Source organism: Carettochelys insculpta, chromosome 5 (assembly GCF_033958435.1).
Source record: "Carettochelys insculpta isolate YL-2023 chromosome 5, ASM3395843v1, whole genome shotgun sequence".
Taxonomy (NCBI): Eukaryota; Metazoa; Chordata; order Testudines; family Carettochelyidae; genus Carettochelys; species Carettochelys insculpta.
The window spans coordinates 59,504,532-59,522,911 of record NC_134141.1 but is presented as its reverse complement, the minus strand read 5'-3'; the positions used below and the strand labels follow the sequence as shown (position 1 = coordinate 59,522,911).

At 43.4% G+C, this 18,380-nt stretch overlaps 1 protein-coding gene across 3 annotated transcripts in view; it reads left to right on the top strand.

The window, feature by feature from the left end:
- NTRK2 (neurotrophic receptor tyrosine kinase 2) overlaps positions 1 to 18,380 on the top strand; it is a 320,394-nt gene that overhangs the window by 183,665 nt on the left and 118,349 nt on the right. For all 3 annotated transcript variants that reach the window (XM_074995165.1, XM_074995167.1, XM_074995168.1), the window contains exon 13: positions 17,918 to 18,106. In XM_074995165.1, coding sequence (XP_074851266.1) covers positions 17,918 to 18,106 — 189 coding nt within the window. The remainder of the gene's footprint in view (positions 1 to 17,917; positions 18,107 to 18,380) is intronic.

The following is an 18,380-nucleotide window of genomic DNA, read 5'->3' as shown; positions in this document are numbered from 1 at the left end:
CGCAGGGCCTATTTCGATGTGGTGCTACCCAACGTTGAAGTTGAACATCGACGTTGCCAGCCCTGGAGGATGTGTAGATGTTATTCATTGAAATAGGCTATTTCGATGTCGCTACATCGAAATAAGCTATTTCGATGTAGCATGCACGTGTAGACGTAGCCATCATGTCCAACTCTGCACCAAGTCCCAATGGTGCTTGTTTGGGACTCCATCATGTACCTTGGAATGGGGGAAAAATCCCTAGACCCATTGTTTTAATGGAAGACCACAGAGCAGGACACATCAGTTTGAAGAACAGTGACCCTCGCTTGGCCCTCATAGGTTTCTTTTATCTTTTGGCATGATGTAATATTTAGGGTCATTTTATTATTGCGAAAGGCCTGTGAATGCATAAGAACCTAGTAAATAATTCAGTGAAGGAAACATTGAGGCTATGTCTACACTAGCAAACTACGTCGAAGTAGCCTATTTCGACATAAGAACATCGAAATAGGCTACTTCGATGCGTATCACCTACACGTCCTCCAGGGCTGGTGCCATCGACATTCAACGTCAAAGTAGCAATGGCGAAGGTTGAAAGGAGCCGCCCCAGAAGGAAATGTGGAGCGTCCACGCACACAAGCACTCTCCGTCGAACTAAGGGGCCAGCAAAGCCCCAAGCCGCTCCCTTAAAGGGCCCCTCCCAGACACACTTACCCTGCACAGCACGAGATCCACAGAGCCAACAACCGGTTGCAGACCCTGTGCACGCAGCATGGACCCCCAGCAGCAGCAGCAGCAGCCAGAAACCCTGGGCTAAGGGCTGCTGCACTCGGTGACCACAGAGCCCCTCAGGGGCTGGCCAGAGTGTCTCTCAACCCCTCAGCTGATGGCCGCCATGGAGGACCCCGCTATTTTGACATAGCGGGACGCGGATCATCTACACATGCTCTACTTCAACGTTGAATGTCGAAGTAGGGCACTATTCCCATCTTCGGATAGGAATAGCAATTTCGACATCTTGCCGCCTAATGTCAATTTCAACATCGAAATAGCTCACGGCACGTGTAGACACAACGCATACTATTTCAACGTTGTGCCAGCTATTTCGAAGTAACCTGCTAGTGTAGACGCACCCTGAGAGAAAAATAAATGACTTTTATAGTGGCATGTTCAATTTTTAAAAACACATACATCTTAACTAACTATAAGCATTTCTCCAAAACTTAACTATCTAGACTTAAACAGAACTTGGAAGATGATATGTGATAAGGCAGATAATAACTTCAAATAATGTTTCAGTTCTGTTAGGTGACTGTTGAGCTTTGGGGACCAGGTAGTTTGGGAAAATTTGTGCTGCTGTTCTCCGTGCTGCATCTGGATATAGAGGAGCTCATTTACCACATGCACTAAATAGTCTTTTCACACACATATGCATAAGTGGGAAAGGGAAGGTTCACAGTTAAATTAGTTGGGAAGAGAGCATTGGTGAGAAATCATTGCATTAATATTCCTAAAAGGAAATGAAAAATAATAAGAATTTGGTTTTTAACTGAATAATTATTTTGTTTGTCTCCTGTACACACATTCCGTCTGTTTTTTTATTCTCATTGCAGATATTTTTCAGTGTAGTATTTTAAAATGATCGTTATATTACCCTAGCTCCCTGGGTATTGGAACCTGCAGGTGGCTATAATAAATGGTCTGGATGATCTATATTAAAATGATAAATCATTTTCTTTCTGTCCTTGGCATTTTCTGTTCCCCAGGTACTTACATCCTTCTGACTCATGTATGCATATTGATTAATACACCATCTACCAATTACACTTTAGGATCAGACCTCTGCTTCATTTGATTGCCAATAATGATAGGCCACAAATTCATCATACTTCCGCACAGGTCACATTGTCTGAATGGCTGCTAGAATAATTGTGGGCAGTGGGCAACTTTACAGTTACCATTTAACCAGCACTTGAGGGAATATTATAATTCCTGAAAGGCTGTGTGGTCTGGTGCAAAGCATGGGGAAAGAGCTCCTCCTGGGTTCTAACCATGGCTTTGACAAAATTTCCCTCCATGTCTCCCAGCAAGTTCCTTAACCCTTCTGTTTCTGTCTCCCCATCTCAAAAATGGGAGTAATAACACTTAAGTGTAAAGCACAATTTTGAACAGATTTGCAAAGTCTTGTGGGCCAGATTTTGTCCCTAAGATTGTTATGCAAATATTTTCTGCTCTGGAAAAAAGAGCAATTGGCAATCTCTTTATCTAAGTCCTTCTCTTTCTGGGACCCTGGCGAGAGCTCTCCTCTGTGTGGAAAGTGGCTAGTGATGAGGGCAGGAAATTGGGAGTCATACAGCTTGAGGGGCCAACAGACTGCTCAGGCCCCCGAGCAAGGTGTGGGGAGGCCTCGCTCCATGCTCCACAAAATGGGCGTGGCCTCAGGTGGAAGGGCCATGGCTGGAGGCAGCCAGCCCTCAGTGCTGCCCTGAGCATGGCGCACTGCCTCTCAGGCCTCAAAGCCACCTGGAGGACAGAACAGGACACTCTGGTAACAATTTAAAGGGCCCAAAGTTCTGGTAGCAGTAGCAATGGCTGGGAAGCCTGGACCTTTTTGAAGCCCTGGGGCAACTCCCCTCCCCCACATTGGTGGGTGTGGCTTTACTATCTTTCTCTCAGTGCTTCTGAAGCAGGAAACCTCTCTTCAAATAGGATACAAGGGCTAGCTGTGCTGTCTGGTAGCCAGACCCAATGCAGAGACACAAGATATTTATGTGGTTGGTAGATCCTAAAGGATTCACTGGTTTTGACAGGCAGAACCCTATTTATTCAGCTCAGGAGAGGTAATAAAGTGCCTCATGCTTTTTAGCATGATTGGGAAGTGAACTGAGGGTGCAGATCTTAGCAGAGTTTGCCCAGTTTTACTCACCTCCACTTGCAGGTATTTCCACTTCAGGAGTGCCCAAAGCGTGTGAGTCTGTGTGACAGAGAGAGAACAATAGTTTGCGAGAAGGAGGAAGTTAATTAGAATGAACTGAGATCCTTTTTCATCAGATCCTTTATTATCATCATCATCATCAACAACAACAACCATGAGCTCAGCACCCATTGGTGTCTGACGCCTCCCTCACGATTTCCTTCCATCTTTCCCCATCCAGTGTAGAGTGGCTTAGTTTTTGTAGACTAGCTCCGCACCAATCTTCTATATCATCAACCCATTCCCTGTGGGGTCTGCCTCTCCTGTTCGAACCATCCGTTATGCCGAATATCAGGGCCTTGATTTTTCATTTGTTGTTCGCAGGAATAAAACTGAAACAAACACAAATATGCAGCTGTGGCTGTTTTGGATTCAGAGCAAGAAAAGAGCCGGTAAAAGATTTGAACAGATACAGTCCGATACATGATTTTCAATGGAAATGGCTAAAACTGCTTGTTCCTTGTTCTGTGGAAGAGTCAAAGCTTTTGAGGTGGAAGACTGTTAACATGAAGAACATGTTTTAGGGAAATTTCATTGAAATCAATGTGACTGTACTTTGGACACTTAACAATGTTGAAAATTTAGTACTAGGAAGCTGACTAAAATAGCTATTATTTAATTACCCTCAATAGTACCCATTACTTAAATTACTCTATATGAGAAAGTTTTAAATTTGTCACTGTAATACATTTTCTCTGCATCAAAGCAAAACAGGGTAACACAATTTAGCCCTCTTATGTCATAACAAATACATTGATTCTTATCTGAGCCACAAGGTAAAACATAATGAGAACTTGAAAGCTACATAAAACATGAAAATAGAGCTGTGTGATTCTGGCAGGATTCATGAACTGAGTTCTGCAGACTGGTTCATAGACCCAGAAACTTTAAGGTCAAAAGGGACCTTTGTGATCACACTTCAGGCCCCCAAACTTCACACATCTACCTAGAAATAGATCCCTTATCCCTCTCTGAGTTACTGAAGTACTCACATCAGGAGTTAGAGAGTTCAAGTTGTAGAGACTCCATTGTTTAGACTAGCTTGAACTTGCAAATGTCTTGTGCCCCGTTCTGGAGAGAAAGGAGACCATTCCCTGCAGCATCTCTACCAATGTGACCAAGGAGGAAAATTCATCCAGTTAGTCCCTAAACTTGTGGGCAAGAACCACCTGCCAGACACCTGGAAAAGAATCTTCTGTAGTAACTCAGAGTCTTCCCCAGCTAATGTCCCGTCACAGGCCATTGGAGCTATTTGTTGTCAACAGTTGCAGACAGGTTATGTGCCATAGTAGGTAGTCTCATCCTACCATCCTCTCCATAAACTTAACAAACTCAGCTCCAGAACCACTTAGCTTTTTTCCCCACCTCTGCTCCCCTTAGAAATCTGTTCCAGAATTTCATGCCTCTGATGTGTCACAGCCGCTGCCGAGATGCCGAATATGGCAAGCAACCACAAGACAAGGGTGCTGGGTGAGCAGTGTGAGACAACCAAAAATGCCAAGCTCTATCAGACCTAGGCTCTAACAATGGCTATAGGTCTGTGGTGTAATGACCCCACGTGGGTTTCTCTCTTTTAATTAAAAACAATTTGCTTTAAAAATAAAGCACAGTGATGCCTAATTGAATTAGAAAGACTCAAAGGCAATTTAGCATGGTGGTCAGATTAAAAGAAACACAAGTGTCAGTGGTAGCAAATAGAGTTCCTTAGAGGGCGTCCTCTGGTGTTAGGTCCCTGCAGTTCCCTGTATGGCCCAGAGAAAATGGAGGCTGAGAGTAATTAACTATTACAAAAACAAAGTGGAAGTTTATTATAAGTGTTCACCAAAGAAACCTTTTGATTACAGTTAATCCGGTTATTCACATTTACTTACACAAAAGATGAATCCGATTGCCATTCCCATGTCTTATTCGCAAAGGTATTGAAGACCAACAGGGTGTTATTAAACCAGACAATAATCCCTGCTGTCAATTGAGTCCACTGGGGGTGCTACTCCCCAGGGACCCAAAAATAAGATATAATACTGTGTTTAGGTATGATATGCTTGGGGGCCTTGCTACCCCCTGCATTCACCTAAAGTGGGGCAGAGCTGCTGCTTCCTAACACCCCTTATTTATAAGTGTTCAGCCCAGAGGTTGCTAATCCCTGACATCAATAGTGACTTATAACAAATTTGCAAGTATATATAATTGCACTAAGTTAACAGCAATAAAAGGTCTTTAAGAGACACTAAACAATAAGCTTCTACTAGTAATACTATACCTAATACTTAACAATAACAATAACAACAGTAATAATTAACAAAAATTAACAATAATATCAGCAACTGTGAACAGGGAAAGAAAACAGTCAATATTAGAAGGATACAGCAGCTGGAGCGGCCTTTCTTTTGTAGCCTCAGCTCACAGCTGCTTAGTTGATGAGTTGTCCAGTCTGTTAAAGAAGTCTCTTTGGAGCGAGGGCCGGCCCTGGCCCTGTTGGCCCCTGCTGGGGAGCAGTGTCAGGGGATGTAGTATACCGCCGTCACTGCTGGGCTTTGGTGTGATGGTATGCCTGCAAGCTGCAGATGATGCCTGGTGTGGCGATACAGGTCCCCTCAGTGCTGCTTGTCTGTCCAGTGATGTTTCAGCTGCTTCAACCCAAAGGGCAACTGAAAGGGACTGGTCCAGGTCAAGAGACAGCACCCTCCTGAAGGGCCCCTTCTGTGGTGAGCGCCCTTCTTTTATTCACCCAGCTCATGAATAATTCATAAGTCTGGGGGCTGGGTGCAGACCTGATAGAGAACTACCCCTAACAGGTCCGGAGACTTCAGACCTTTCCAGAAGTTTTCCTTCTATGGTCATAGGTGGCAGTTACAGTTCATTAATATTCATAGGCTGTTGCTTTCCCACCTAAAGTTACCCCCTCAGATTAAATGGATGGCTCTGTATTGATTTTAAGTTAAAATCACTTTCTGAAGAAATTTCTGAGGTAAAACTTTGTGCTTTGTTGATGTATCAAGCATGACCTGTCACCAAGGAGACCCTGCAATACACCAGAGGCTGGGGGCATCTCGAAACCCTGTCACGGGCTTTTCTGACAGGATTTCTTGACATGATGGTTAGAAACCTTCACCTAGTTTTGAGCCTAAGTATGTTGATAGGCAGTCTATATCCATTTCTTCTTATGTCCACATTAGTTCTTAATTTAAATAATTCCTCTGCCTCCCTGGTATTTATCCTTCTGAAGTATTTATAAAGCGCGATCTTAGCTTCACTCAGCCTTCCTTTGGTTAATCTAAATAAGCCAAGTTCTCTGAATCTCCTCTCATAAGGTAGGATTTCCATTGCTCAGATCATCCATGTAGTCCTTCTCTGCATGTGTCCTAGTTTGAATTCAGTATTCTTCAACACGGGAGATGAGAAGGACACCCAGTATTCCAGTGTTCTTTATCTCAAACTTCCCACCCCAGCCAGAGCAGTCAATTTCTTTCTATATGTTTGGTGTCTTTGGAGCACACAGAGGAGGGTGCAAAGGGGAGAGAATAGCAAGGCTGATGGAAGGGTCCAACGTGGTTTGCCAGCTCCTCATATGTGCCAGGATCTCAGGTGCTTATTCATCAGTGCTTTATGAGGTGTGGGCATTTTGCACAGCTCCAGAATGCTTTTCTCTGTGCATCCTATCAGAAGAGCAGTGATGCACTGAAAGCTTGAACAGTTCTTAGGTAGGCGAGCTAGTTCAGACAGTTAATGATATGCACTAAAAGACACAAAATTACTTATCTTGTCAATACACAAACCTGCCACATGTAATTCTTCTGAGCCACAAGTCACAGTGTCCAGAATTTAGTTATTGCTCAGAGCCAGGCATGTTGAGAGCTGGCATAGAAGTCATCCCATGTTCAAGCAGTGATGGAGGGAGGCATCATGCCTGTGTAGGATTAGATCAGTGTATTTTTTTTTTTGTAAAAAAAAAAAAAGATGTGCCGGTACTCCCCTGCTTCCCTGGCCAGGTGGCAGAGGGGAAGCCCCAGAATCCCTGTGGCCGGGAGCTGGCTGGGGTATGGAGCCCCACTGGTAGCCCCAGACAGGGGATCCCTGGCTGGGGAGAACATTGATTTATTTTAGCAGGGATGCCAGTATTGCCAAAAAAAAAAACAAAAAAAAACCCCACTGGATTAGATCATGCACAGTGACTCTAGTAGTGCTCTGATTGCCAGCACTTTCATCTCCTTTTGAAAAGGGATAGCATATATTACCTCCAAATTCCTGCCTCCCAGTGAAGTTTGGGGGTGCTGCAACAGACACACTAATGATAAAAGCAGTCCCGTGATGTTTCTTTCCTATGTGGAAATACAGGGGTGGGGAATTGTCTTTTGGCCAGCATTAGATTCAATTTGGGAATCTCTAGAGATGAAAGCATGAGTCTCTAAATAGCTTGAGCTAAAGAACCAGGATCTCCACCTGGGAGAGGTATAGACTCACAAACTCTGGTCAAGGATACACTATTGTTTCTATTTTGAGATACATTTGTATCTTGAAACAGAAACAGCACAGCCAAGAACCATGCACTGAACAGAGCTATTTTGAGTGCAGTGTTCCATTCCTGGTAGCCCTCATACGATGAGGTTTACGGGGGAGTTCGAATTAAGCACCTACTTGGAACAGTGTAGCCTGCACCAGGTTCAGAATAAGATGCCTTAGAATAAGTTACACAGTTTGTGCAATGGAACTTGCATAACTTATTACGAGTTATGGCTACAAAGCCCTAGCCTCTGTGGCTCAGTCATATTGGGGAGCTAGGAAACATAGGCTGTTAGGTTATATGAGCATAGGCTGAGGGGCAAAGGAGGCCTGCCACTGCCCCATAAATGTTAGGGCATCCAATTGGTCTGTGGTATCACCTTGAGCAGTGCCACTAGTTCAGTAAGAGGTTAAAGAGAGCTTCGCTTCACTGAAGTCACACACTGACCTGATTTCTAATGGCGTCTGCATTCACTGAAAGTAGCTACACTCCCCAGAGATGGTGCTAAACAGGTTTGTCTTTGGGTGACCTGTTCAACGTGTCTTGTGTCTTAAATGCCAGTTTTCTTTCTGGTCTATTTATGCCTTCTAATTCAATTCCCTGTATTCAAAGTGCAGCATATAAGAGAGCAATCATATAAAATAATGTTGATGTAATTCTATTACTTTCTATTCTGTTGTGCTCTCTTCTCTTATTCACTCTAATAGAATTACTTAAACATTATTTGAAATCATTGTTGCTTCAGAGTTTGCCTGCATCTGTTGAATGTAAATACGTGGTGTGAATATTCAGAATAGGGAACATGGTACCTGGGTGAACAGCGGCTACAGAACAAAGGAACAGAGGAAGTAGAGTACTAGATAGTGATTCAAAGGCAGGGTTGGGGGTGGTGTGTTCTGATGAGAAGCTTGCACACTGGTTTCATAAATCATCTGGCCATGGGTTTTATGCTTTGGTGAGCTTGCATGCTGGTTTAATAACAGGAAATGTGGAGTCTTTGCTCTCTGCAAAGCAGGAATCTTGCCTATTAATCCGGCATAAAAAACGCTTCGTAAAATCTGCAGCAAATATGGGAGTCTCATGGGGAAAAGAAACTTGCATAAGTGCTTTTTGACAGCCATGTATTTAATACTTAAAAATACACAAAGATGGGAAGCATCAATAAAGAAACAAAATCAGTGCAAGGGAAAGATGATGTTACAGCGGTGACATGCATTCATGTCCTGCTCTTGCTTGGTAATGCAGTACCACTCTGTGCAGGTTGTCTCTATGCAGGTTGATTTGGCTGCAAATCATTGCTTATGTTTCCTATGGAAACAAGAGCTTGAAGTAACAGGAACCAATACCAGCAAGAAGTCATCCCAGTTCTTACCCATGGAGTTCATGCATCATTATAAAAGTCATACAGAATCATCACTTGCAAGCATTACCACATCTTTCATATTTATACTAATTGTTCTCTTCATTTGAGAATGCTTCATAACACTTGTATGGGCACAATCCATCCCTGTTATAAAAACATGACTTCATTGGTGAAGCCATAATTTACGGGTTCTAATTATCATCAAGCATCACAGCACAGGGGAGTTTTAAAGAGAGATTTGCAGCTGGCTAGTGTAAGTGTTCTGTAGATTAGTACAGGGAGGAGCTTTTCCCAAGTACTGGGAGTGGAGGGTTGCATGGGAGAAAGTACAAGGTGCCTATTAGAAAATGTAACAAAATAGGCAGTAAAGGTTAGCATCACTGACAGAGCCTGTGTCAAGGGCCATGTTCTGTGAACAATATAAGGATAGGGCAAGGCTAATCCACAAAGTGAAGAAAAGGATCCTCCAGGTGAATGCTGAATGAGCAAGCAGAGCGGTAGGAGAGATAACAGGAGTAGGCAGAGTCATGAAAGCCCAACGAGCATGTGGCCTGATATTCAGTGGAGTTAATTCAACATTAGCTAGGAGCCAACACTATAACTGAGGCTATTATGTTTAAGCTTTCCCTAAAATCAAGGGACTTGGCTATAGGTGTCATTGGTCTCCAAAATAGCCCTCGGCTTCCTGGGAGGTTTGCTAATAATCTTTTATTTTTATTCTGGCAGACAAAATGTCACCATTAATGACAATTGGTTTATTTTGTAACATGCTTCCCGTTCCCAGCAGCTGGAGTGATTTGATAGAATCTGGGGAATGGACATGGGAATGAAGAGTTCTCCTTTGTTTATCTTTTACCTTAGAGTTTCATACAGGTTTCCATCACTGTAGTATCTTGGCATCTTCCATGCAAAACTGATCTCAATAGCAGTGTCCCTCAGGGAGGGCCTGGAGTCTCTAGCTCTTCTCCTTTTGCAGAGTAAAACCCCTGCCTGCATGGGGTTGCATGGTTTTTAGGCTTGCTGGGTTTATTTGTTTTTGGGAAATGGACCCTCTGCTCTCCAGCTCTAGCAGAGACAAGCACTGTTGGGTGAGGGATCTGTGTGCGTTCAAGTTTGTCAGACTCTTTTTGACGATGCATTTTGGCCTCATTCCTTCAGAAACCCCTGATGCTACAATATTTTCAAGGCTATGTGCAAGAAAAAAGACTAATTTGCAGCCCCTGCAGGGATCATTCCTTGACCACTGAATCCCCTGTCATCGAGTACCATTTATTGTTTTTTCCCCAAAACAAAGGGAGCTCTGACTCATAACAGAACACTCCTAGCACTTGAATCCCAACTATTGACATGAACGCTGATTTATGTGGCAAGGGGATCCAATATCTGAACATCAAAGGAAACAAATCCATGGAAAATTCAGGCAGCTGTATCCGCAAAGCAAAAACATTGGGTGCCTTGTAGGTGCCCTAAAGGAAGCACATTGCGCCAAATTCTTTACTGGTGTCAATGGGCAAAACTCAGTTGATACCAGTGGAATGAATCTTTTACACCAGCAGAGATTTGGCCTGTTGGGATGTTGTTAAAAATACCTATACAAGTTCTCATTGCAGGCTTGTTCCTGTGGCCATTGTAAGAGAGTCCAGCATAAAGCTAGGAGACAAATTGAACTACAAAGAAAAAAAAAAGCAGCCAAGTAGCACTTTAAAGACTAACAAAATAATTTATTAGGTGGTGAGCTTTTGTGGGGCAGACCCACTTCTTCAGACCATAGCCATACCAGAACAGACTCAATATTTATGGCACAGAGAACCAAAAAAGTAATCTAGGTTCACAAATCAGAAAAAAATTATCAAGGTGAGCAAATCAGAGAGTAGAGGGGCAGAAGGTGGGAGGGGGGGAGTCAAGAATTAGATTAAGCCAAGTATGCAAAAGAGCCCCTATAATGACCCAGAAAATTCACATCTCGGTTCAAACCGCGTCGACTTTGAATATAAAAGAGTTCAGAAGCCTCTCTTTGCAGACTGTTGTGAAAATTCCTCTTCATTAAAAGTTTGTGTTTTAATGAAGAGGAATTTTCACAACAGTCTGCAAAGAGAGGCTTCTGAACTTTCTTTTATATTCAAATTCGACACATTAACACGTGGTTTGAACCGAGATGTGAATTTTCTGGGTCATTATAGGGGCTCTTCTGCATACTTGGCTTAATCTAATTCTTCCCCTTCCCCTTCCTCCCCCCACCCCCGCCCCTCTACTCTCTGATTTGCTCAGCTTGATAATTTTTTTTCTGATTTGTCAACCTTAATTACTTTTTTGGTTCTCTGTGCCATAAATATTGAGTCTGTTCTGGTATGGCTATGGTCTGAAGAAGTGGGTCTGTCCCATGAAAGCTTACCACCTAATAAATTTTGTTAGTCTTTAAAGTGCTACTTGGCTGCTTTTTTTGTTTTGATAGTATATAGATTAGCACAGCTTTCTCTCTGTTATTATTGAACTACAAAGAGTGACTATGAAAGAGGACAAGACAAAATGATCTTTTGAAGTAAGGAATAGGCAAAGGGATACAACTCCACAGTGCCGTAACTCGCTAATTTTGCACCTCAGGCAAGAGCATAAAATTGCGCCCCCTCCCATAGCCATAGCATTTATTTTGTTGAAAAATGGGAAAGGGACTAGTTCCCCAGCAGAGCCCTTGGATGCCTGATCAAGGTTATGAGCAAAGCTCTCAATTCCTGCTCTGAGGCTCTCTGTTTACAGGCTATTCCCCTATCTTTACATAACTTGTCAAGGTCTTTTGTGTCAAGTCACACATCCCTCCCTCCATGATTCACTCATGAATCATCTTTAACCCTTGAAGTTCTCACTATTAAATTTAAGCTTGTAACGATGATGGGGTTATGATCTAGGAGCCCAACTGACCAGTGCCACGTGAATCCTGCCCAGCCTATGCTAACGGTGAAGCAGTCTGGAATGGCTCACTGCTCCTGGCACACAGTCAGATAACAGGGCAGATACCCTAACCTGGCTCCATGTTCTGTAATTAGATTGTGTGCCCCAAATTATAGCTGGGTTGGTGCAATCTGGTCAAGTAAAGCTACAGCCTTTGTATTAGCTGTATTCAAGGCTTGAAGACTTCCAGGAAGTAGAATAGTAACAGAGAGGAAGCCGTGCTAGTCTATATACTATCAAAACAAAAAGCAGTCAAGTAGCACTTTAAAGACTAGCAAAATAGTTTATTAGGTGAGCTTTCGTGGGACAATTTTGCAGCCTTCAGTAATGTGCGTCATGGTTTGTGGCTGCCTTCACTGATTTAGTGAATGATCTCTAAAGTGCCACTGAAATTCTGCTGCAGCCCAAATTCCAGGTCTGGTACAAAACTGAGAAAACTATATTGCTTTTACGGTAAATCGAACCTGGGTTGATGGTGAGTGGAGTCTGAGACAAGATAATTATTTGTCCCTTTCTCTGTAGACCATGTAGCTTGCCAAGTATCTCTCCAGCTTAAACCCTTGACCTGATAAATTTATCCATGGCAGTCACCATGAGGGTAGATTAAGCAAGAGGTGGTGGATTAAGCAAGTCTTTAACAGTAGATGTGACATATCTTACAAATATAAAGTACTAGAACTGAAAGGAGTCTAGAGAGGTCATTAAGTCCACTTCACTGTCCCCACAGCAACACCGGGCACCATTCTAGACCATCCCTGACAAGTGTTTATCTGACCTGCTCTTAAATTGCTCCCATGATGGTGATTCCACAACCTCCTTAGGCAATGTATTCCAGAACTTACCCACCCAGCCGGTTGCTAATGTCAAACCTAAACCTCCCTTACTGTGATTTAAGATCATTGCTTCTTGGCCTATCCTCAGAGGTAAAGATGAATAATTTTTCTCCCTCCTCTCAGTTTTCCTTTTTCACAGTGCTGCTCCTTGTGTACCATGGGCATAGCTTCACTTACCCTGTTTTCCATTCCTGGTCCGCTATTGCTCCAGCCAGCTTCCAGGCCTCACAGCAAGTCCTGCTCGTGGCTTTTAACCAGCCCTGCTTCTCTTCCAACTGCAATGTCCTGCTCTATTCTGGTTCCTAGAACTCCAGTCTGCCCTTCAGTTTAGGGCTTCTAACGCACAGCCCTGGGCCCTGGCTACAGCCAGGTCACCCCTTTGCTTAGGCCTCTGGCTTCCAGCTTGTCCCCATGACCCTGCCTCATCTCAGAGCACTGCCATACTCCTGGCTGTACCTCTGGGGGTACCTAACTGACCCCAGTTGCCAGGCCCAGTGCTGCTCTATGCATTGGGGGCAGCCCGCGCCAAGCAGCTCCAGGCTGATAGTGCCCACCAAGCTGCAGGTAATTGGCTGAATTGAACATGAGCCCTCAAAGATTTCCGACGGATGTGTCAGACCAGCCCCCATTCCAGCATGGCACCACCCAGTGCTGCTCACAAGGTGGCTGGGCCAGGCCTTCTTCAAGGTGCTCACTGGAAGAAAGAGCCTTAGGTAAAGGTCCCCCCGCCAGGCCATGCAGCATGTTTTGTGGCCAGAAGAGCTCAGGGTGTAGTGACATCTGAGACCTCCCCCACCGCCCCGGCTACACCATGGCAATGCCCGCTGGAGGCATGCACCTTGGTGCAGCTGCTCCTCAGGTGGCGGCTGACAGTTGTGGGAGGGAATGTGGGCTGATGATGAGGTGTGGCCCAGCGTTTTGGAGGGCTCACGGCAGCAGGAAACATGCAGCCCCTCACCGGATCTAGCCACCCAACTGCCCTGGCCACGAAGCCAAGTGCACTCTGAAGGGAACCGCCAGCCAATCCCAGTGCTCAAGGCAGGCTCCAGCTCCGCCATCCCCTGGCGGCGCACTGTGCCACCACACAGCCATAGAAGGGAGAGACAGGGCTGCTCTAGACGTGCATTTCTGGTGGCTTGGCACTCTGCCTTGGACGCAGAAGTGGCATGTGAGGTGGTGTTCTGGATGTGGGTGGAGCCATGCAGTGTGCTCGCAGCATGTCCCTGCCATGGTGGTGTGCACCAGCTTCAAGAGCACAAATATTTTTCTGCACCCCCTCAGCTTTGCAGCTGAGGCAAGTGCCTCACTCGCCTTGCCCTTGTTACGGCACTGTGACCCCACATGTCTACCATTGGGTTCTGTTACTCTCTTTCGTGTGGGATGTAGAGAAGTACCAGGCTTTGAACAGGTTATCCCTGATACATTCAGAAACACAGTAGCTAACAAGGGTACAGCTTCACTGTGACGTGAACCCAGCCCACCTGTGTCAGCTGACTTGGGCTTGTGAGGCTTAGGTTGCAGGGCTGTAGACATTTTGGCTCAGGGATGAATTCCTTGTGGGGGTCCCAGAGCTCTGGCTCCTGCCCAAAACCCAGTGTCTACACAGTAGTTTTACAACCCGGCAGTCTGAGCACACCCCCACCCCCATCAGAGTCAGCTGACCAAGGCCCACGGTGGGCTTTTAATTGCTGCGCATATATGCCATAAGTACACATGAGATACATCATTTGTCTTCTAACCACAGTGAATGGATAGAAGTAGACAAACATAAGGGATCGGTTGTGACCATCTGATCCAAAGCCTGAAAATGTCTTTGACAAAGGCCATGCCAGGTGTAAACCAAAACCATATGTTCTTGCCTTTGAGATTTGTCTGCTGCAGTGTTTTTCTAATGCAGCCTCTGAGAGCTTCTCCCCTCCTGTGTGCTAGCATCAGTGTTCTTGTCTGAGAATGCTCAGCTGAGTCAATGTTAGGCCATTATTTAGTTTGGGCCCCTTTTCATTTTCTAACATGTGGCAAGGTAATGTGCATTAGTTCAAGGGCTGTCAATAGCCAGACATATTTCCAAAGCCAAGAAGCTAAGTATCACAGGAAGTCAGAAATGGGGCAAGAAAAGAGCCTGCGGCCAACACCATGAAATCATGATGTGACTGGAATCCAGGGGAATTCATATAAAAAATCCATTACTGCTCTTTAGCGTCACAAAAATGGGGCAGCAGAAAAAAATCTCTTTACTCTTCTATTATGATTATGAACGTATTTATCCTGGCCAGAAGCATCTAAAATACTCTAAATATAGTTCTGTAAGAACTTTTTCCTAATCTAAGGAAATTCAATTACAAGCCTGTAGAAAAAGAAATTGTCTATCTGGGCCTAATTTTTCCTCTGTAAGGCACTAGCCAGCATCAGGGATGGCACAGAAATGCACTGCCCCAAGGACTGTGCATCAGGAAACACCCTGGGGTACCAGAGGATTGCATCCAATGGCGCAAGCTTTTACCCAGGTAGTCAGTGCAAAGGGTGTAGGTGTGAGCTTCAGCGCTGCGTCCTCTCCTTCCTCTTTGTGGTAATGTGATTGTCTGATCTTTCTGTGGGGTGTTTAGCAGAGAGCAGAGAAGCTCCTTGTACCCTCTTATCCCCATACATCTCACAAAGACCAGTCACAATCTACATCCTCTTCTTTTTCACCAACTGTGTCAGTGTACAAAGTCATTACAGGGTTTTCCCTACATCTTCCCACTTGGCTGCATCTTGGAAAAGATGTGTGTATCACATCAATGCTACACCTTTTCTGTGGTGCACAGGCAATGCACAAGGAGGGAGAGGTTCAGCCCTGCAAGTTACATTTTCTCATCATTTGTCTCCCAGGCAGACTGCTGTGTCTTATCTGGCTCCAGCTTCTATCTTTTTAAGACAAGAAATATGTTCTTAAATAAAAAACGAGGATGTTAGGCAGACGATATCAGGATGGAAAAAACTCAAAAGAAACAGAGCTGCAAATTCCCTTGAAGCGGTGACTATTGACAACCAGCAAATTTCATTTCCAATGCAGACATTTTGTTTAAAATTTCCTAACGTTCTGAATGAAGCCAATGTTGATTTTGAGAAAGCAAAATCAATTATAGGTGTCAGCAAATGGTTGCCCTGCTCTTTCTGCCTTTAATGAATAATTTTAGGTGACCCCATTTAATCAGGATAAGGCAGTACTTAGCACTTGTTAAGAAATTACCCTTTGATATGTGCTCTGGATAAATGATTCGTGAAAGAGCAATTCCAGTTTCTTGCCAGCTCATAGTGGGCACTTTCAAATTGCATTCTGGAAATGCAACAGTGCAAACTGCTACACTGATCTGTCAGCTGCAGTGCTAGCCATGGATTGTAATGCAATTTAGTCAGTGAATTGCGGAAATGGAATGTAACTGCATGTAAAATAGACTGTAAAATAACCACACTACAAATCAGTCTGTGTACCAGTTTACTCACATTTATCAGAGGGTGCCAATGAAGAGTATGTTTGAATTGGTGTCAGTGTATTTGTCTCCTGAAACATTAAAAAAAACCTTGCCATCTCTTGGCTAGTGGACGTTTTAATTAAATAACAGACATGTAGAAAATTGAAATGGGTATTTTAAAATTAAGCAAAGGCCGTCGCTTTATGTTTTTTTTTCTAGTTAGCAAATATAATGTGCTTATTAGGATATATACCTTACAGTCAGTTCTCTGTACTTAATGTTTAAAATGGTTTCCTTGATTAAGTGGGCTATTAACCTATTAAGTGGACCATTACAAATCATTGTCTTCTAGAATTTAACATCATATTTCAGGTATTACTCAAATATATCAGAAATGTTTTGAAATCCAATTGGCATAACACAGAAGACCAGTTTCATTAGTTGGACTAGTTTAGTAACTAATTTGTAGAGAAAGCAGCCACACATTAACCACTGTGGTTTGCAACATGCAGTAATCTTAAAAATATAATTTAAACTAGTCTGCCATGTAAAACTGGATAGCAGTCCTGATCAGCACAAAATTTATCTAATTAGACTATTGCCTCCCTTTTCACTATTCTTCTTACATTCCTGTAGATATGTATTGTACATGCCTTTCTTCCATCCTGTATGCCTTTGAGGAATGGACAGATGATAAAGTGAGCGATTTTTCATGCACTCAGAGAACTCTGTGGACTTAGAAATGCCCCTCTTAAGTTATATGTCTAAGAAAGCTTACAAGCTGTTGTAGTTATAGATGTGGTCCTTTACACTAAGAATACATTAATATAAAAAGGACTGCATTTTTGCCCAGCAAAATTTGTATTTGTGGTTCAGCTTAGTGGTAACATCGACTTGAGGCATGGCAAATTCAGAGACATAAGACTAAGCATTGATTTTTTTTTTTTCTAGAAAGCTTTAGCAAGGCCTTTCTTCTTCTCTATATTTTGCATGATATTCTATAGCAGTGCAGATGCACACAAAACCCCAAACATACATCAAATAATGTTACGACATTATGTAGATAGCTACTATAATGTTGCAAGGAACATTTTCTCCCAGCTGTTTGCTGTGCTCTGGACTTCATTATATAAAAAATCCTCACCAAAAACAGGCATACTCCTTGTAGCTTTGCTGGTATCATTCACTTTCTAAGGACCCACGATATGAGGAATGACAACAACAGCATCAGTATTAATATTTCACTTGATAGATTGCAGAGCTCTGGATGCATTGCTTAAAGTTGTCAACAGTGACTACCCAGCAAAGTGAAAAGCATTTGAAAAATTACCTCTGATATTTCAGGTTGGCGAAAAGTTCCTTTTTCAAACAACAAAAAGGTTTCCTTTATGGACTGCTAAACCAGGGTCAGGATTTTAATGGTGGGGTGGAGGGGTATGAACCCCTTAGGCTATGATCGAGCTAAGCATGGCAAAATATTTAAAGGTAGAATTCCTAACACGTTCCCTAAATCCATACCCTACTTATGGGCCATCTCATGGAACTGTAAGCATGTTTTTATGATGATACTGTGAGCCAATCAAGAGAAAAATCGCACAGCACAAACAATTTGAAAATGTGAGTTCATAGCTGACTCTTCAGGGGTAAGAGTAGGGAAAGTGACATCAAAGTTTAGTATTGACTTGGATTATTTTTCCAAGCTCGTAGTGCAAATTATGGCATGCATAGAATTAAAGGGATGACAACGAGTAAGCTGTAAACCATGAGAGTGCCTCGTTTACACTGGTTACTTATGCTCACCTTGGATATACTGAGGGAGGGGAAAAATTTGTCAAGTTACAGGGGAATCTTTGTTTCTAACTCTAGGTCCTTCCTCAGTTATCAGCAACGATGATGATTCAGCAAGTCCCCTCCATCACATTTCGAATGGGAGTAACACTCCGTCCTCTTCTGAGGGCGGCCCAGATGCAGTCATCATTGGGATGACAAAGATTCCCGTCATTGAAAATCCCCAGTACTTTGGAATCACCAATAGTCAGCTCAAGCCAGACACATGTAAGTACAGATGTTTATATGTATTTTGGTCATTTATTTTTTTTAGCCACGAGCTGGATCTCTTTGTCTGTGTTAACATGGAAATGATGTAACTTGTCAGAGTTATGGGAGGCAGATTAAAATGTATGTAAGTCATTAAGGACATTGGTACATAAGATGAACCGCTTTACATCTGTCAAACCCAAAAGGCCAAATTCAGCCCTTGTGAAGTGCCAATTAAGATGATGATGCGGAAAGCCTGATCCAATGTGCACTGAAGTCAGTCAGAAACTTT